Source organism: Diabrotica virgifera, chromosome 5 (genome assembly GCF_917563875.1).
Source record: "Diabrotica virgifera virgifera chromosome 5, PGI_DIABVI_V3a".
Taxonomy (NCBI): Eukaryota; Metazoa; Arthropoda; class Insecta; order Coleoptera; family Chrysomelidae; genus Diabrotica; species Diabrotica virgifera.
This window is the reverse complement of record NC_065447.1, coordinates 198,867,812-198,889,849: the sequence shown is the minus strand read 5'-3', so window position 1 is coordinate 198,889,849 and position 22,038 is coordinate 198,867,812. Positions and strand designations below refer to the sequence as shown.

At 34.1% G+C, this 22,038-nt stretch overlaps 1 protein-coding gene across 1 annotated transcript in view; it reads left to right on the top strand.

Annotated features, from left to right (window-relative positions):
* Positions 1-19,295, top strand: part of LOC114324785 (uncharacterized) — a 59,461-nt gene extending 40,166 nt beyond the window's left edge. The window contains exon 3 of the mRNA XM_028272633.2: positions 18,822-19,295. Within this exon, the coding sequence (XP_028128434.2) occupies positions 18,822-19,258 (437 nt within the window). The 3' untranslated portion in view covers positions 19,259-19,295. The remainder of the gene's footprint in view (positions 1-18,821) is intronic.
* The last annotated feature ends 2,743 nt before the right edge of the window (positions 19,296-22,038 follow it).

Genomic DNA, 22,038 nt, shown 5'->3' with positions numbered 1-22,038 from the left:
CTGTCAGACGACGCCGGACCAGTTAAGGGTTAATTTGAAGGCCGCCTAAAGTAGTGAAGCAAAGAGAAAGCCGGTGCCCTTCTCTTTGCTTCACTAACTATATTGACTAAAGTCTGGTGATGTAGATTTTCTGCAAAAACGGCTGTGTCGTCAGCGTATCTGATATTATTGATTACTTCTCCGACTAGTCTTACTCCCTCTTGTCTGTCAGCGAAAGCCACGCTAAAGATTTATTCTGAGTATAGATTAAAAATATTTGGTGACAAAACACGACCCTGTAGTACTCCACGTTTGGTGGCTATCCAATTTAGGAAGAGGCTGCTTGATTGTAATCTACGTATTTTAGCGGTGTTATATCCTATATTTAGCAGTATTATAAACAATAGTGTATCGTGTTGTACGCAGTCGAATACCTTCTCGAAGCCCATAAAACAAGCATAAACGTTATTTCAGAACTCACAAATTTTTTTGTAAGAGAACGCGCATACAAAATGAGATTCTCTGCATCTAAGACAATTTCTAAATCCAATCGACACTAGCAGCTGATTTCTCGTGATTGAAAGGAATACATATTTTTCAAATCAGTAAGTCAATCATTTATACGCTAATAATTATGTATATACAGAAAGCAATAATTATTATAAATAAATGTCAATCTTATTTTAAGAAATATGTGCGTACGCCAGTGTATGCGTGGAAATAATCTAGGTTGCATGATACGTCACGGAGGCGCCAAATTAAAATACACAGTTCAGTTTTTCCGGCAAAAATTTTACGTTATTTATAATAACATCCTGCTTATGAGTGTCACAAAATTAAAGCGTGATGACATTCTTTCCATGCAATATGTATATTAGGCATAAATCAGCATTTTGTAATACCAGCATGTGTGAAAATTCTGCTGGAAAATTGGTATTATCCGTATGAGCGGTAGTCACGTTTGTGATATTTCATAGACAGAATAACAAAATATAGTATAATTTTGTCTTTCTGTTATATTGTATCACTAAAAAATGCATCTGAATATCTATATTCTAATACTGAAACATGTTTCTGTGGACAATTCGATGTAAATATCAGGTTCGAAATGTTTTCTAATGCCCTGTGTCCGTTTATTTTCGATCGACGATGGTAAATAAATGTTTGAAGTGTGGAGTAAAAATACGGTTTTATAGGGCTTTTCAGTCACAGTCATTTGATTCGAGCTTCTGTCATGTGTCAAACAATATTAATATATCTACGTCATACGTTATTGATATAGCCAATGATACAAACCAAAGACGTATGACGTAGGTATATTAATATTGTGTGAAACGTGACTAAAGCTCGAAACAAATGACAATCGATGAAAAGCCCTATTGACAGCTACTGATTATTATACTATAGTTGTTGGTTAGGTAACTTTCTACAGGGTGATTGATTAGTAGGGTAAAGTTCAATAGCTCCGCTATAGTAATAGATAGCAATAAAAGTTAATAACCAAAAATTTTAGCCACCTTTGAGCTTCACATTACAAAATTAGATAGAATGTTACAGGGTGTTAGATAACAGTGTGGCAGACCAAAATTATGTTTTTTTTTTAAATGGAACACCCTATATTTTATTTTAAATTCGAAATCCTGTGAACTTCTTCATCACAAAAATACAAAGTTTTAACCAATTTTATATGAAAATCGTAACAAGTTCAACTCCCTGTATAAATAAAAATAAGCAAAACAATAATGGTTTAATAATGCCATATTTTTTGACGTATTGTCAAAATTTTCAAGAATTGTCGATATTGCTAATTTTCTTTATATCAAATACAGGGTGAGTCAAAACGCAAGTACATTATTTTCTCAGTAATTTTAAACGGAACAACCTATATTTTATATCACTATTGAAAAGTACCATTACCGTACTTTAATTTTTAGATAACATTCCCTTTGTCTAAATTTATAAGTTTTCGAGATATTTTCATTTTTCAATGGACCAGTAGCGTGGCCACCCAAATCACCAGAATTTAATAAACTGGACTGATTTTTTTGGGGTTACGTTAATAATGAAGTTTATAAAATACCTCCAACAACAAGGGATGAGATAAAAAATAGTAGAATATTTCGTGTATTTCAATGTGTTAATTTACAAATGCTCCGTAGAGTACGTAGCTCATTCAATGATCGTTTTTAGGCTTATATAAATGTGTAAGGAGATAATTTTGAACACCTTATGTAATTAAATATTAAAAATATTTTATTAAAAGTAGCTTCTCATGTTCTCAAACAGGTTTTTTTGCAAGATGTATTACTGATAAATTATGTTTCGTTTTTCATTTGTTACATTTACATACAAAAGTAGTGTTTAATTGTCTTCACAAAATATTGTACTTTGTGTTTGTGTGTTTTTTTTTGTAAAATTTATTACTAATTTTCTTTGTTTATTTGTTGCATTTACATAAAAATATGGTTTTTATTTGTTTCAAAAATGTTGCATGTAGTGGTTTTGTTTTTGTTTGTACAATGTATTACTAATAAATTATTTTTATTTCTTCAATTGCTACAGTGTTACATTGATTACCGGATTAATAATCGGTAATCTTCAATTGTCAATTCAGTCATGGCTTACTTAAAATTTAGATAAATTTAAACACCTAAAATAATTTGCTTTGAAAAATGAAAATATCTCGAAAACTAATAAATTTGGGCATAGGGAATGTTATATAAAAATTAAAGTAAGTTAATGTTACTTTTCAATAATGATATAAAATACAGGGTGTTCCTTTTAACATTACTGAGAAAATAATGTACTTGCGTTTTGACTCACCGTATATTTGATAAAATAAAATTAACAATATCAATTATTCTTAAAAATTTTGACAATAAATAAAAAAATATGGCATTAATAAACCATTGCTGTTGTGCTCATTTTTATTTATACAGGGAGTTGAACTTGTTACGATTTTCATACAAAATTGGCTATAACTTTGTAAATACCCTGTATAACATTACAAACCTTTATATTTTTGTGATGGAGAAGTTAACAGGATTTCGAATATAAAATAACAAATAGAGTGTTCCATTAAAAAAAACAAAAGTTAGGTCTGCCACTGTGTTATCGAACACCCTGTGACATTCTAACTAATTTTTTAATGTGAAGCTCAAAGGTGGCTAAAATTTTTGTTATTAACTTTTATTGCTATCTATTACTATAGCGGAGCTATTGAGCTTTACCCTACTAATCAATCACCCTGTATAATAGACTGCCCTTGATGACAGCTACGGATAATAATTACACTCGGCGTAACTTCTACCAATGACTTACGCACTTGTTAATGTGGTAAATATTCTAAATATACTGCGCTCAAACGAGCTCAAATACCAAATTTATAATTTCACAAATAATGTGTACATCAGCAGAGAGGCCAGTGACTCTATCCTAATAACAAAGTTTGAATTATGAGCTTACAGTACAATTTAATCAAGGACGTTATTACAACACTTCGGAAGTTCAATTAGAAAATATATTATTTGGCAATTTATTAAGTTTGCAGGTTTGCAGGTTGAATGGACTCTAATTATTAAAATATTACTCGATATGTTTCACAATATTTCAATTATACACGGTGAAACTATAAAAGTTTAGGAAGTTAAAAATAATGTGAGATTACAAATTAAGGGATTAATTTGAGATTGAACATTCTGATTATAAGAGGCTTAGTAAAACAATTTTTAATATATTATATGAATTCGCATGTTAGCTAATTTGCAGCCATTTTTTCGCAGGCACCCTTATTATAATCGTATTAGAAAAAAATACCTTTAATTAGATATAAAAACATGCATATTGTAACGTGACTATTGTAATTACTTATAATTACAATAAAACTAACGGTTCGTATTTATATACGACTTTATTTATATTTATACAAGTTTACTTTACAAACTTTAGCTTAAGACTTAACTGTATTTACAAATATGCCCGTATTTATACCCAGTTGTTATTCTGGAACAATCGACGCCCGTCTCTAGCTATCAGCGTGTTCCGCCTACGGGTCGTATGTTCGAGAATTTCCTCCTCCTTTCCGCCGAGGCCTAGATCATTCGATGACGTCATTCTCGAGGTGTTTACTGTTATACGGCGGTCGTCTAAGATTTCTCTTTTGTTACACTGCTCCCCTCTTAAGATCTGAGCGTCCCGATCAGCAACTCTAGATGAAGGCCCAGGATGGCGGAATCTACACGACTCTCCAGCTCTGCATACACCCTTCAAGAAGAAATAGCAGTCTACTGTCTTTGAAGGGTATGACATCTTCGGGTTCATGCAACACACAGTAATTCGTACGCCAGTTTCTCTGAAGATCACTTCAAGCATGCTTCTCACAATCTTCCAATCCAGACTTTCTACTGCATGGCCTATTTTTGGTATAGCCAAATCTTTGATGTCATAATTACACACGATTTTCTTCAAATTAGTTAGAGCACGCCATATGTTCTCGTAGCTTGGCGTGTCCGTATAAGACTTCCTGGTCACTATATACAGCAAAGATCGAGGACCATCTTCCAATCGCAATACTCTTCCAATTTTAGGTTGTTGATTCCTTAACTCGTCCAGGCGGCCGAACTTTCTATTGAATACGGACGAGATTCCTTTAGTCATCTCGAGGTCTTGGGCAACACAGTGGGCTAGAGAGACGTTTTCTGGAACACCAAACAGATCTTGCTGAACTTCTGTGGTCACGCCGAATCTAGCACTCTTTCTTTCTGCGTAATTTGACATAAATTCCTTAAAACTTGGCTGTGGTGCATCTTTCATCTCCTGTTGGAGGACTCGGGCTTCCTCTGTTTCATTTGAGCCAGCATATGGTGCGAGACGATTTATGTGAATAACTTTTGGTTTACCGTTTGGCAACTTCTTAATTCTGTATATTACGTCATTTATTTTCTTCTTAACTTCATACGGACCTTCCCATTGTCTTTGTAGTTTAGGACACAAGCCGCGACGACGTTGTGGATTATAAAGCCAGACAAGATCACCTATTTCGAAGCTTTCAATCTTGCATCGAGAATCATATTGATCTTTCATTCTGTCACTGGCTATCTGGATGTGTTGTCGGGCAACTTCATGAATGTTGTTCATTCGTAACTTCAGGCGGTCGACGTATTCTTCGCCTGCCACATGTTCCTCGGAAGGTCTGCAGCCAAACTCTAGGTCGCAGGGCAAACGGACTTCACGACCCAACATCAGGCAGGTTGGTGTTTGACCTGTAGTTTCATTTACGGCCGAGCGGTAGGCCATCAGGAATAAATGAATGTGTTGGTCCCAATCTCGCTGATTTTCAGATACAACTTTGGACAAGTGTTTACCCATCGTTCGGTTCATCCTCTCGACCATCCCATCTGATTGAGGATGCAGGGGTGTTGTTCTGGTCTTATTGACACCAATCAATTTACAAACGTTTTGGAAAAGAGCTGACTCAAAGTTTCGCCCTTGGTCGGAGTGGATCTCCAAGGGAACACCAAATCGGCTGAAGAATTCTTTAACAAGTACCTCTGCAACGGTAGCAGCTTCTTGATTTGGTAATGCATAGGCCTCGGTCCATTTCGTAAAATAATCCATGGCTACCAGGATGTATTTATTTCCAGCATCAGTTTCTGGAAATGGACCTGCAATGTCGATTGCTACTCTTTCCATAGGACTGCCAACATTGTACTGTCTCATGGGTGCTCTCTTTTTACCAACTGGACCATTACCGGATGCACACAGTTCACATTTCTGGCACCATCTTCTTACATCATCTTTACAGTTCACCCAATAGAACCGTTCTCGAACCTTTTGCAGAGTCTTCGTAATACCAAAGTGTCCACCTGATGTACCGTCATGCAACTGACGCAATACTTCTGACACTTTACTTTTAGGTACAATCAACTGAAGCTTAGATTCTGTACCATCATCGTTCTCAAAGGTCCTGTACAGAAGATCATCTTTTAGTATCAGGCAATTCCATTGGCTCCAGTAGGCCTTGACTTCCGGACTACATGCACTAATGTTTTGCCAACTAGGTCTCTCACCTCGACGCATCCAATCCAATACTCTTTTTATACATGGATCGTCTTCTTGGGCTTCTTGTAACTGTTGTGGCTGCCATTGCTCATTAACGACGGTAGTTCGTCTCACAGGGCAAAGCTGTTCATCTACTTTAAGCCGGTGATTACAACTTTCACTGCATGGCCGTATCGAGGAAGCATCTGTATTTGAACTAACTCTCACTAAACGTTCATCTTTTCTCTTATCGCCTTTTTCCACGGTTATTACTCGATTGTTTCGTGAAGCTTGGCTAGCTGCTTCGTGTTCCAAGGCAATAGCAAGTGCTTCATCTAAAACTTTCGGTCTTGCTAGTCGTAAAGCTTTCTGTAGTTCATTATCTTTCAGCCCATTGACGAAGGTATCTACTGCAATTTCTTCTAAAACGCTGTCTGGCACCTCTGGATAAGCCAACCGCACCACACGAGCCACATCTGCTTCAAATTCTTGCAGATTCTCACTTGCTCGTTGACTTCTACTTCGCAGTTGTGCTTTGTATACTTGTTGTAGATGGGCATCTCCATAGCGTTTTTCTAGACGAGTGAACAAGGTCTGGTAACAATTTTCTTGACCCTTAGGAATTGATCTTAATATATCTGCAGCATCACCTCGCAAAGCAGCAGTCAAGGAAACAGCCTTTTCCTGTTCGGTCCAATGATTGGCGGTCGCAATAGCTTCAAACTGTCTAAGATATATGGACCAAGAGGACTTTCCATCAAATGGTGGTAATTTGAATCTCATATTATGCGACGTTTCGCCTCTCGGTAGTTCATCTTTCACTAAAGGATCTAACGCTGCTGCATTAACTGATGGTTGTACTTTTGTATCGGTTATCCTGCTCTCTAGCTGTTTGATCTTTTCTTCTACGGTCTCTACACTTTTCTGCATCTTATCGAATGTTCTAGAAACTTCTTCAAATTTCTCGTCGTTCTGTCTACAAACGTCTTTAATTACTTGAGAAACACTTTCAAATTTTTTAGCAACGTTCTCGAATTTCTCGTCGCTTTTTCTAGAAGTTTCGTCGATCTTTTGAGAAACACTTTCAAATTTCTCGTCGCTTTTTCTAGAAGTTTCATCGATCGTTTCAGAAACAGTTTTTAATTTCGATAAGATTACTTGTTCTGCTGACTGGAAGTGGAACGTCTCTGGGTCATCTCCGTTCTTCGTGAGGACATCCTTGAGTCGTGCTTGTAGGACTATCTTGAGCCCACTGCTGTCCAGATCCCGTTCCTCTAGCTGTTCACGGAGCTGTTTTACTGTAAGTTCTTGTAGCAACATCTTTGGTCGGCACACACGTACTTTCCAAAATGTCTTTTAACAGTCTTTCCGAATACCGATTAATCAACGCACTTTAACTATTCCCGACGAATAAAGTCCAAAAGTCTTTTAAAGTCTCTCTGTAATTCACTTATTTATATCGCACTAAGTTAACCGAACACCGACACCAACTGTAACGTGACTATTGTAATTACTTATAATTACAATAAAACTAGCGGTTCGTATTTATATACGACTTTATTTATATTTATACAAGTTTACTTTACAAACTTTAGCTTAAGACTAAACTGTATTTACAAATATGCCCGTATTTATACCCAGTTGTTATTCTGGAACAATCGACGCCCATCTCTAGCTATCAGCGTGTTCCGCCTACGGGTCGTATGTTCGAGAAGTTCCTCCTCCTTTCCGCCGAGGCCTAGATCAGAGGTTCTCAATATGTGGTACATGTACCACTGGTGGTACATATCATTATTGGCGGTGGTACACAAAACACAGAAAAAATTAAAATAGTAGTACTTAGTAAGTATTGATAATACAATTTAAAAATATAGGTGGTACCAAAAATAATAAAAATAACTGTAGGTGGTACATCACTCAAAAAGGTTGAGAACCGCTGGCCTAGATCATTCGATGACGTCATTCTCGAGGTGTTTACTGTTATACGGCGGTCGTCCAAGATTTCTCTTTTGTTACAATATACAGTATTTCTCATGATCATCTTTCAGTGCGTCACAGTTTTTCGATTTCTTTCTTACGCATTAAATTGTATGTGACAGAAAAAAAGGCACGTCGGTGATTACATTTCGTCGGTGACATTTTTATAACATTTATTCTAGTTATTCTAGCTGTCGGTAAATGGCGCCATAATAAAAAAATATTTTTTTTTAATTAGATAATAATATTACAAACATAATCTGTATAATTTATAAGACTATACAAATCAAAGAAAATACCATTTTATAAATGCAAGAAACACTTTTGATTTGTTTTTATTCCAAATTGAAAATAAAATGTGACAACTGTCAGATTTAACTAAAATGTCATGTTAGAATAAATGTCATAAATGTGTATTATCACGGACTTACCCTTTTTCCTATCGTTTTTTACGCACTGAAAAATGATCATGAGAAATACTGTATGTAGGTTATGAACCAAAAATGTTTTCTTTAAAAATGATTTACTATCTATTAATTTAATTAAAAACGTTATTTTAATTAACTAACATATTATAAACATTGTAATTCTCCTTTGGGATCTCGTACTGTTAGTTGAAAAAAATTATAAAATAAATATTTAGCACCCCGCTAATAACTCTAGGGGTTGGTACGGTTAAAAACATGAACTATTGAGATGTCCTGAGAAATATTTCCCTGCACTAATACAACTTAATTAAATACAGTGTCCTTGAAAGAAATCAACGCCACATAAATACTTGTTTCATTTTAAGCATTTTTTTAGGTGAGTGAGAATGTGTTTTTATTATTTCATCCAATATAATGACCGCGGTTAGTTGATGTTGTATAACCGTTATTTGGTTTTAATCCGAATAACAAGCATAATATTAGTGATATTTATTTATTAATTGATGAGACAATACTACTGGGGAAATTCTAAACTTTGGGGATCCTCTTTAAACTTGTAAATATTTACGTTGCAGCCATATTTTGTCCTTGATTTTTTATTTGTAAATGCACTTATCACGATAATAACTCAATTAGAGTAGAATTAATTGAAAAGAAAAAAAATAGTCTTGATTTATAGGACTCCTACAGTTTATGAGTACTATAAATCAAGACAGTATAAATAAGTATATATGTTGATATATAAGTATATATCAAGACAGTATAAATATAAATAACACTTATAATACTAATAAACTGTCAACTGTAATGAAATTCAGAATCGAAACAGGTGTTGGGGTTCTGGAAATGATTTATTACAGTAATATAAAATTGTTTCGTGGACAAGTCGTCAATATCAGCTAGCAGGAAAAAAATTTTTTTTAAATTTTATTTGCTTGTCTCAAACTGTTAAAGTTGGTTGTCATAGACCATGAACTCAAATATAGTTTATTTTTGTGCAAATTTTCAAAGGTATCATCAGATAATATGTTTGTATTCTATGTATAATGCAAAGTATTTTAAATATGTTCTTTGTTCATCTTCTTCCTTAAATTTTCCCTTTTCAGGGGTTCTTTAATCTTCATTGCCACTCATTTCTGCCCATCTTGTCTTTTTCGCTTAAACGTTTCTCTCTGAAATCCCCAGCCACACAGACCTTCCATCTTCTTGCTTTTCCTCTACATCCCCTTCCATCAACTTCGCAAACAGCTCTATCCTCGACAAATAATTTTCATTTCTACGTCTAACGTGACTAAGTTGGTGCAATTTTTTGCTTGAATATTTTTGAGACTGTAGTTCCTGATCTTGTCCCCTCTAGTCTTACCCAGCACCAACCGTAACATTTCATTTCAGCTACCTCCATCTTCGTTTCCTGAATCTTCTTTATAGGTCACAATTCATCGTAGTACACCAACGCAGGGCTCACCACGCTCCTTTATATATTACCTTTCAGTCCTTATTTATCGATCAAAGAGTACCCAGCTCATTCGCTTCCAGTTAATCTAATCAACCTGTATCTGCTGGGCAATTTCTGGATCTAGTATCCCATTTTTCATTATGTAGGAGCCAAGGTATTTGAATTTTGCTAACTGTCCTATAGTCCGTTCTTTAACGGTAAAATATTGCAAATCCTCTAAATTTTAAAGAACCGCTTGGATTGGCATGAAATTTGGCATACACATAGCAAACAAGTCATAGAAAAAAAGTGATATTGTGCCGATATGTGCTTTTGCCCTGGGGGTGGTTTTCATCTCCTCTTGGGGGTGAAAAAATATTCGTCCAAAAAAAGTCAGGAAATGGATAAACTGGCTAATTTTAAGTAACTTTTGTTCTATAGAGTTTTTTCACTAAGTCAATACTTTTCGAGTTATTTGGCAGTGAATATGTTTATTTTTTCAACCAAATAACCACTCTTTTAGACGGTTTTTCGCAAATAACTCAAATTGTAAGTATTTTGTCGAAAAAACGTTCTTAGTAAAAATATAGCCTGTAAAAAATTTTAAAAAATGGTGTATATATCACGTATCTACAACTAGTAGAAGCAGAGTTATAGCTAATGAAAAATAGGTTCATATTCGTCAAATTCCAAATGGAATAATTTAACGTGAAATAACCAAAAATTAAGCACATTTCGGGGAAAACTCATTACAACTTATTTAAAGTGTTTAAAAAAGCTTCATTTTTGTTTTATAAAAAAAATCTCTAGCATCAAAATTAAACAAGTTACGCTCAAAATAAAGTTAGCCCCTTTTGGTTTTGGTAAAAAATCGAGAAAATCACCCCCTAATTAGTATCTTAAATGAACTTAATCGTTACGACTTCACAAGTTTCTTGACTCGGGTATATATTGTTTATATGATTTGTAAGTTTAATCGGTTTAAAGTCCTTATTATTGAAATGGCTGTAGTTAAAAGGGGTTGAACGAGTCACTGATCACGAATGTATGCAAATTTAGAAACACCAAATCTTAATCAATTTTTGTCGACCAAAAAAACAAAAAAATACATGATCTTCAGAAAAGCAAATCTGACTTTTTTTGTTTTTCGAGATTTTTGATATCTCTAACAATTTTTAAGTTGTTTTGAAAAAAGCATCTTTTTCAAAATTTAAATTTTTAAAAATGTTATTTTGAAACCAAATTTTTTCAAAAATAAGCACTTTGAATAGATGAAACTTACAGATCATATAAACACAACATAAGTAAAATAATTTATGGAGCGGTAACGATTAATTTCATTTAAGTTGCTAATTAGGGGGTGGTCTTCCCGGTTATTTTTTGCAAAAACAAAAGGGACCAACTTTATTTTGAGCGTAACTTGCTTAAATGTAATGCTAGAAACTTTTTATAAAAACAGAAATAAAGATTTTTTTAAACACTTTAAAAAAGTTGTAATGGGTTTTCCCCAAAAAGTGCTTAATTTTTTGGATATTTCAAGTACGAAATATTCTATTTGAAATTTGGTGAATATGAATCTATATTTCATTGGCTATAACTCTGGTTCTACGAGATCCAGATACCTATCGTGTACATCATTTTTTTTACTTTTTTATATGCTATATTTTTTCTAAGAACGTTTTTTCGACAAAATACTTACTTTTTGAGTTATTTGCGAAAAACCGTTTAAAAATGTGGTTATTTTGTTGAAAAATGAACACATTCACTCGCAAATAACTCGAAAAGTGTTAGCTTGGAGAAAAAGCTCTATAGAACAAAAGTTACTTAAAATTAGTCAGTTTACCCATTTCCGGACTTATTTTGGACATATATTTTTTCACCCCCAACCCCACTTTTTCACCTGAAAACCACATATACTTTATTTTAGACTTACTAACTGTGGTCCTCGCACTTGAATAGCCCCTCTCCATCCTTCAACTTTTCTCCATTTCTTTGCTCTCATTTACTAAGACGATATCATCAGCAAATAGCATTCACCAAGGCCCCTTATCCCTTAAACCTAGAGAGGTGGACTATTATTTACTGGCGGTTTAGGTGGACTTTCGTCATTCTTAAGACATACTTAAGAAATACTTAAGTACATCTACAAAAAGCATAAAAGTATTTACAAAAAGAACAAGCGGATACTTGCAAAATAAGACTTACCCCGATTATGAAGGTTTATTACCTTGAAGAATTATAATAGAAAATAATAATATGTAGTATATTATCCAACGAGCATGTAATGATGGCTATTACTTACGATGATCAAGTTTAAGACACGAACCGTAGGCGAGTGTCGTAATTCATCAGAGTGAGTGATAGCCATTACATGCGAGTAGAATACTATACTTTTCTACCACCTTTTTTTTATTTTAATTAGTAAAAAATATAATTATCAATTACTCGAGATTAATCCACTAAATTATAATAATTTACAAACATTCCTAAATGCTGTTTACCCCTAGTACGTGACTGAATAATTGGTTGCCTATCTACCGGAATGGGACGCTTCATCTCCGCCGCTTCATCGCCGCCGTTTCGATGCCGCCGGTTCATCGCCAGTCCATTTCATCGCCGTCCGTTTCATCGCCGTCCGTTTCATCGCCAGTTAGTAAGTTGATTTTGTATTATGGGAGATGACACGACGCGACGTTAAATTCAGTTCAAAACTTATGACAATTACAAAGATAAAAAATATTATTATATTTACTGTTCTACTTCCCCTATATTTTTGTACAGAAATTTTGGGTTCTTTTCGAATTTAAGAAACAGTTTTTCTTGGTTGGAAATGTTGACCGTGAAATTTAAAAGATCATTATAATATATTTTATATTATAAAAGTTTAAAAGTCTATTAAAAGATTAAGTATGGCAACGGGAATGGTCATATCTCGCATTTCCTTGAATTCCTAATTAATACTAAAAATAAATAATAAATGTAACTGTCGAAAATTCGTAAATGTATCAGATAGCGATTAACTGACTGGCGATGAATCGGCCGGCGATGAATCGGCCGGCGATGAACTGGCGGCATCGAAACGGCGGCGATGAACTGGAGGCGATGAAACGTCCTAGACCCCCAATCTACTATTACCAAATTCTTGTGTATAGGGCTTTTCATCGATTGTCATTTGTCTCGAGCTTTGTATATTAATATTATACACGGATTATACAACATATGACAGAAGCTCGAAACAAATGACTGTGAATGAAAAGCCCTATTGTAAAAATACAACATTCCAAGTTCTAGTTATAGAAAAATTATAAGCATAAATTTGTACCTACTGTCAATGAATCTAATAAAAAGGAAATGGCTATTAGCGGTGGACGTATTTCATTAAAGTTATAATGTATCTTTACATTTAGCTATATATAATATAATATTATAACTATATATAATATGTTATAACATATTGACCACAATATTATTTAAAAAATAAACATAATATTAATTAATTCCAATTAACGCAAACAAAATACGCTAATGTCACTGTCACTAAAATAAATAATGGTAAACTTAAAAAATATACTGACATTGTTACAGTTAAAATTCCTTTAAAAATTTTTCGAAGTTAATTATTGATATAAATTACAATAATTATTATATTAAATAAATAAGTTTAAGTAATTTTATTTGCAGTTTATTTACGATTAATATTAAAAGTGCCATGCGCCACCGTGAGTAATGAACTATTACTCACGGGTAAAGTAATGGGTGCTATTATCTAATAAAAAATAGCGAATAATGAGCATGTTATTAAACGGTCGTAGAAAAAATATTGCCAAATTGAACTGTCTTTGACAGATTTGAAGAGAGGCCTCGCTGACAAGTCTCAACATTTCTATCAACGTAAAATGAGACGACGTTTACCTACCAGAGTTACAAAAAAAGTAAAAAGGAAATCAAATATTAGTACCTATGTAATAATAATAGTCTCCCGTTTTATACCGCTCACGCGGCTTTGGGATTATAGCAGGGTAGTCTGCTATATCTAGGGCCTATGGCCCTATATTAGTATGTATAAGGTCGAATAATTATAAGGGTAACAATTATTTAACAGAATATTCAACTGTCCATGAAAATAGAAAACTGTCCAGAAAAATTGTAAAACAAAACAGGAGATCCAAAAAATTCAGGAATGAAATAAATATTTGAAAAAATAAGTAATATAAAAGTAGGTAATCTAGCTAGCATAAATCAAAATAAATTTTAGGAGATTTCGGTTACCGCTCGTATTTTGTCTTATACCATGTTAATCCCTTATACCATTTATTACTACCACCTTTTCTCAACTGGTTAAAAGCTTAGTACAAGATAAGAAAATATAAAGATGATTAAGAACGTATGAAACATATTAAAACTTTAATAACGTACATAAAACAATAAATATGAGTAAAAGCTGAATTAACACCTCATATTCTTTATAATCCAATATGTAATCTCTAAAAAGCATAAGTTCAGCGCTCGATAAATATATCTCGGAGCTCATTATCACACGAAATAGCACCCCTTCTTCATAACTCCCATAAATTCCTTCACGGATGTATGTATATACGTAATTAAGTTTCAAATTTTCCATGTATGTCCCAACAGATTTATAATCTCCGTCGTCTCATCACTTTCCCCAGAATATCAACACCGACCATTTAACGCCCAAAACTTATATCAAAATTCATGCTCGAACAGCTCAACAAATGAAAGTTTTGGCCATCCACCCAGTGGAGTGCAAATATTAAGGGTGTTTTATGTGATATATTTTATTCCAACGAAAAAAATCTACTAAATAAAACGACACACTCTAGATTTTAAGATATACAAAATTTTAATTGGTAGATATATTATAATAATAGAGAGTTTATTTTAATTTTGATTTCGTTTACATCGATTCTACTTGTGATTATTAGCACATAAATTATGATATGTCCATTTTTCTATTGTGGTCCTTTTCTAATAATTTTAGGCCTAGAGGCTATGGCGAAAACCTACTCGCTAAACCAGACCCTCCTCTGTCATCCACCACTCCGAAAGCAGAATGTCTGCTGTAAGGCCAACATCACTTCCAAAGCACTATATTCATTTATCCACAAACTGTCAGCAAGGAGGCCTCTCACTTTTCCCCGGTACCCCTTTTGTTGATCCCAGAATTTGGGGTTTTTATAATTTTTCTTTTTTGGTAACTTCGTTCTAGAGAGCGTGTAAAAGACCGTCATCGATCCCAGAACGCTATCACTCCCAGCCGGGCATTTCCTCTCCCCCACAGTCTGACTCACACAGTCTCACTAAATTCGCATCTTATTAAAACGTATTCTCTTTACCTTCAAATTACAATATCTTTTCCTCGTTCTTTTGTAGTTGATAGGGCTGTTTTTTTCCTCTTCTTGTTCCTGTATCACTGTACGGATATAATATTATGCTGTACTAGTCCAACCTGCTTTATTTTCAGTCATTTTCTTAATCATTTCTCTCACTGTCACAAATTTCACACCTGTCTCTCTTTCCATTCTGCTCCTTTCTACAGTGGAACCCCGATAAGTCGGCCTCCGATAACCCGGAAGTCCGGCTAACCCGGACCGATTTTCATCAGCCAAAACAAACATTTGATCACTTTGACTGAGTTTTTTACCAAGGAATAAACAATACTGTATACCATTGTACGTAATTTAGATGTTCTGTGTATATGTATTTCATGTTTTTGCATTTATAATGGAGTTAGTCTGTAAGTATACCGTATTTTATTCATTTTTACCATATTCTCCGCCTAACTAGGATTTTCGATAAACCGGATCGGCAGCGGTCCTAATTAATCCGACTTATCGAGGTTCCACTCTACTACCCATCTGTTGCACTCTAAGGTAGTATGTATCACAGTGTCCGATTATCTGCAGAATAGGCATTCGTCCATGTCAGCCTTTCCAAACCTAGAGAGTTAGGCTCTTAAACATCCGTGTCCTGTGAACACCCGAGTTAGGAAATAATCCAGTAACATGTGACCAGAGTCCACCTATTTATTGGTTTGGAAGCATCATGTTTGTCCACTGTTCCCCATCGTCCATGTTGTTCCATTCTCTTTTTGCCATCTTTCAATTGATCTTTCTCTTTCCTGTCTTCTCTCGGTTATAGCAAGCTATAGATATTTTCTCGTATATATCACTGTTCTTTCCACTGTCAACACATGTAGCGGAATACATCACAGATTCCACAAAACCCTTATTAGACGAATACTAGGTTATGGATGCGAGATATTGGTAATGATAGAAAATACAAAAAGAAAGCTGTAAATATTTGGAAGAAAAGTTTTTAAAAAAGAGATATTTAAACCTATTACCGAAAACGGAGTATGTAATTACATGTAAAACCTACAACTACGAGAATAAACTTCACGAGATTTCGATGGAGGATGGTCATGTAGTGAGAATGGAAGTCGAAAGCTTTCTAGAACATGGTCTATATAGTAAAGTGCAGGGTGCAAGATCAAAATAAAGACCACAGAAAAGGTGGGAGAGGACGCTGAAATTTGGTTTATGTCAGAACTTAGAGAAGATCGCCGTGGAACAGCAATGATTAGAGTTATACTATGAAGGGGGCCAAGGCTCAATTTGTTCTGTATTGTAATTGGAGAGAGATCGCTCACTCCAACAGATTTTTCTTCCTTTCTCTATAAGCATAAATTTTCTATCGTGCTTCTCCCAAACGAAATATAGGTCATGTTAAGTTTTCCTCAATTTGTCCCTTGAGATGTTTGGCAAGTTACGTCACCGTAAATGTCTGGTAAAGTTTTTTACCTGATTTTAGCAATACAACAAATGCAGTTTGTTTGTTTTACAATATAATTTTCTTGCTCGAGTTTCTTCCTTTTAACGTTTTTACTGCTTCTTTAAAAGTCACTACTAATTTCCATTGTTCCAAAATGTTTATAAACGCTTGCTTTTACAACTTCGATCGTGGTTAAACACTTATAAACTATACTCCCGAAATACAAGATGTTTTCATGTAAAAGAGCGTCCGTACATATAACACTACAGTTACAGTATTAAATGCCACTTTAATTTTACAGGAGTAAAATTATACATTTTACCAATTTCTACTACACGAGTATGAGTATAACAATACTTAATATTAGTACTAAACTGGCAACCCTCTACGTTAGTTTTAAAAGTCCAAACAAATAGAAATGTAACTCCTAACTGGCTGTTACTATCTGGTTATCTCATATATGAAACATAAAGTGAAAAATAAAGTGAAACGTACGCCGATATGTGTAGTATACAGTGATGAGCAAGCTAATAACCGGCAAAATACCACAAAAGATGGAAAACGTATTAAGTTGTGTTATAAAAAGGAATGAAACTAATGGAGTTGGGAAATTTAGCGACATTAACCTATAAATTTACATTATATTGATTGTTTCAATATTATTTCCAATTTTGATTTCTGTTATTCAAGTGCATGTGTCAACATTATGAATAATATGGAATAAATATGAAGTTTTACCAAACATTAGGTATAGTCTGTTCGCTAAACTCAGACACAACTGGCTAGTGATTTTAGTAATTAATTTTGCCAATTTGGCAAAATTGACAAAAACAATAATTGCTAAATAGTAAATAATTACTAAACAGTTAATAATTTTGCCCATTTTGGCAAATTGGCCAAAAACAAAAAAATTACCGACTAAAATCACTAGCCAGTTGTGTCGGAGTTTAGCGAACCGACTATATATCTAATATCCTACGATAACGCGGATATTTTTTTCGAAATTTCTCCATTCGTAAAAAAGCTTAAAATTACTTTTTTTTCAAATTAATAATCACGATCATTAGTTTTGTAGACCTTACTTTCTTCAAACTTCGGTAGGATTTCTATATAGGGTTGAGAACCATAGGGTTCCAAGCTACATTTTGTGCAAAATCGGTTTTTGTAAAGGATTCCATTTAATAAATAATTCTGCATCGAATAATATCTGAAATACGTTGAATTGCTTTAAGTGGTGGTGTAATCAATAACGAAAAAATATTATTTGAAAATTGAAATATGTTTTGACAAATACTTTCCGTAATGTATAAAAGTATTTTTTTATTTTTATTTCAAATTCTATTTTTTGAGCTTAATTAAGGATTTTTTTGTTTTTTGCTATAACTTTCAATTTAAGAATAAATATTCGCTTTATTTTGAAATTTATTGTTTAATTTCACAAATTGCGATACAATATTTTGAAATATGTAAAATTTCCTGTGAACGGTTTACCTTATAATTCCATAAGGTGCAGGCAAGGCTTATAGTGCATTAAGGTTCCAAGTGCACTGCAGATGTGGTAAAAATATTACAAAATTACAGATTATATTAAATTTACATTCAAGATGCAGTAGAAATAAACAAACCAAGATACGTTAAATCCTACTAGGAGCACTCCCGAATCATAATTTACAATGTATAAATTTTGAAAATCATGATTTAGGATTTACAATGAATATACATTATAAATTATGATTCAGGAGTACTCCTAGAAGCATTTAACGTGTCTTGGTTTGTTTATTTCTACTGCATCTTGATTGTAAATATAGATTAGAATCTTACTTTTGATATTATCTAACGGGAGGCATTGTCACAATTTACCACACTAGTATAAAATAATTTTAACATTTACAGTCCTTCAAATAACGAAGTTATGATAGTTTAAAATTAGAAATTTGTTTCCTGAAAACTTTGTTAAATGGCGTTTGGAACCTTACTTTCCTCAGCCCTCGATAATTCAAAGCACAAACCGAAAAATCTGATGATAATTGAAACAAAAGTAAAATTACAGTCACCCATAAACTTAGTTAAATATTAATATAAATCCTTACTGTTACACCAATGCATCCACCAACAATCCAATTTCTGATTTTGTAAGCCATTTTCGTAAGAGATTAAATTTGTTTCAGATATAACGACCACGTCGTCAGAAGGATCCCAGGAGAACAACTTTCACGCGTCATCGGGCCAACAATTTCATCTTGATAACGAGAGTGACACTGGCTACAAGATAGCCCTCAAAGTTTCCGATATTGCCGGGGATCTGTACGAGGAGGTCAAAAAGTTAAGGGAAATCAACACTGTTCTAACACAACTGGTCCAAAAGGACGATAGCCTTTCAAGGACTTTAAAATTTGAGGGTGTGTTACCCGCATTTGATGATGCCGCGTATGTTGCACAGATTTTAGTTAATGAGAAACTAAGACTGACAGTACCAGTAGTAAATGCTACGAGAAATCCCGATAAAAGTGTTAGCTTTCAGGTAGCTAGTCTTGAGGACAAAGTGTTTCTTATTAGATCAGCAAAAAAATCATTATTAGATTCAAAAATTAGATTAGTGTATTAGGTTAAATAATATTAATAATATAATTTTTTTAATAATATATATCATTTTTTATTTACATTTACTCTGTGTGGAGTATGAAGGGAACCATTCTCGTTGGAACTTTACCGCGCTGAGCAGATGGGACGTGAATTGTAAATTGTAGAATTCCCTCATCTTCCTTAGTCTCAGCATCCGTATGGCTTGCAAATTGTAGAAGCGTCGGAGGTATAACCAGAGAAGGTTCCCATTGTTTTTATTCTGGTGGGATGTAGAATAGCATTATGTTGTTTTATATGCCATTAGAGTGAAAGCTTGGTCTTTTTGCTAGCAGTTGCCGCTAGGGCATCTATGCCATTTCGTTCGTTGCAATCCGGGACTGCACGCTGGGGTGTTGTTTTGGTTGGATCAGTGAGAGCATTTTATGTGCCTCCTGATGAGAGACTAATAAGTTTCGAAACCGGTAGGGGTGCTTGCAGCGCTCTCTGATTGGACTAGAATATGGTTTGGCTGTGTTTTCGTTTTGCAACGAAATTGAAAATGGTTATTCATTTTTTTAATAATATCTGTGATATTAGAAATAAGAAAATAAAATTAAAAAAAAAACTTTTATTTATTTAAAATGTTGTTTTACTTTTTTTTATTTTTGTTAAAACTCATCGGATCTTTTGACTTAAAAAGGGAATAAACGAGGATATATGTTAATAAATGTATCAGAACGAAGAACTGGTAAAATACCTACTATATCACCCAGACATTATGTGTGTAGAAATCTACACGAGATACTAACCAACACAAAAGTAGAAACCAATTAGGTTATTTCCTTGTAATAGGCGATTCGCAAACATCAAGGAAAGAGTAGCTGCTTACCCTGGAGTAGATATTGGCTCTGACCCTATTCTACTAATAGACGAGGCAACGAAGCAGTAAACCTAGGAATTTTGTGCAGTAAGATGAATCGATGAAACAACATCTAAATGCCCACTACGATGTAAAATCGAAATTGATGGGAAAATAATAAAGCAGGAAGCGGGGTTTAAATATCTGGGAATAGATATAACCAGTTACGGAGATGTTGAAGAGGAAGTATGACAACAAAGCTTAAAAGCAAGTAAAGCTTAATGACACAATCTGGAAGAACAAACACCTAAGACAAGACACAAAAGCAAGAATCTATAAAGCAGCAATTAGACCTATATTGACATACACGGCGGAGACAAGACCTGACACATCTAAAACGAGACGACTACTAGAAACAACAGAGATGATGAAAATACTTCGACGAATATCAGGGAAAAATCTGTTGGATAGAGAGAGAAGGGAAAACATAAGAAGATCATGCAATGTAGAAGACATAAATAGATGGGTGACAAAACAGAAACAGCAGTGGAACGAATACATTAGCAGAATGGCAGAGGATAGGATAGTACGAATAGCACGAGATAAGTCACCAAATGGACGAAGAAGTATTGGCAGACCAAGAAAAAGTTGGTGCGATAACTTAAATAATTTAGGAGGCTAATATTGACGAAGAAACAGGCTTAAAGCCTACATACAAGAAGGGAGAAGAAGAAGTAGAATATGAATCGTCATGCAACTTTTTGCATTGGATTCGAGAGAGTGTCTGGCAATTTTTTCAACTAAATTGTTCTCCGGCAAAAATTTTGTGCATGAGAAAATGCATTTTCAAAATGCATCTCGAAGAGATAGGAAATGAAAAATTTAGAACTCAGGAAATATTGACGGAAATAAGTTTACTTTTTTTACTGGCGGTTTTGGAGGTCACTGAATACGAATTTTATGACGGCGATGGCCTCCGTGGCACCTGGTGCCCAGGGTGGAACTCGTCGCCTGGGACGATCGAATAATTCGCGGTACGTTCGAATTTTTCACGAAATAAAGATTGTATCAAAAACTCAAAAATACGTGTTCAATATTTTACGAAAATCTATCGAATGACACTAAACATGACCCCCCACTATATCCCCTGGAGGTGGGGTGGAGATAACTTTAAAACTTTAAATGGAAACATCATTTGTTATTGCAGATTTGGATTGCTTACGTAAAAATAAGCAACTTCTTTTTAAAACATTTTTTCAAATTGTGGATAGGTGGCGCTATAATCGGAAAAAACAATTTTTTAGTGATACCCTAGGTAAATTATAGAAACGGTCTAATATCTGAGTCGAAAAGAATGTGCCTTACAGAGTAGACGTGGTTTTGCGGTGCTGCGATTAAGTATTGGAATATGTGGTAAACGTGCACGTATAATTTTGAAAATTTGTCTGTAAGTGGAAGTTATGACCACGGACGTAAATACATAGATACATAGAAATATTTTTAGCTGATTTTTAGCTGATTTGCAGTAAGTTTTTATAAAGTTTGTTTTGTTAAAATGGGTAGAGATGGTAATAGAAGTCAAAGTGGTAAGGGAGAGGATGAATTGCACTCAGTAGTTAAAGACCTTGTTGTTAAACTGTGCACAGCAGATGAGTTTATCCTCAAGCTTACCGAAACTATAACTGGGATTATTGAAGAGAAATATAACGAAAAAATTGCCAAACTCGAAGAAGAAAATCAAAGTATTGTTAGAAAACTTCAGCAGCAGGAAGAGACAATCAAATCTCTTGTTAATCACCAAAAGAAACAGGAACAAATGGGGAGAAGCACCAACCTTAGAATTTATGGAGTTCCTGAACCATCGGGTCCTGAAAATTTGTCTAAAACTATGCTTGCTATATTTACAACTACAATGCATCTGGAATTAGATGAAAGAAGTATAGAGTTCTGCTATCGACTGAACA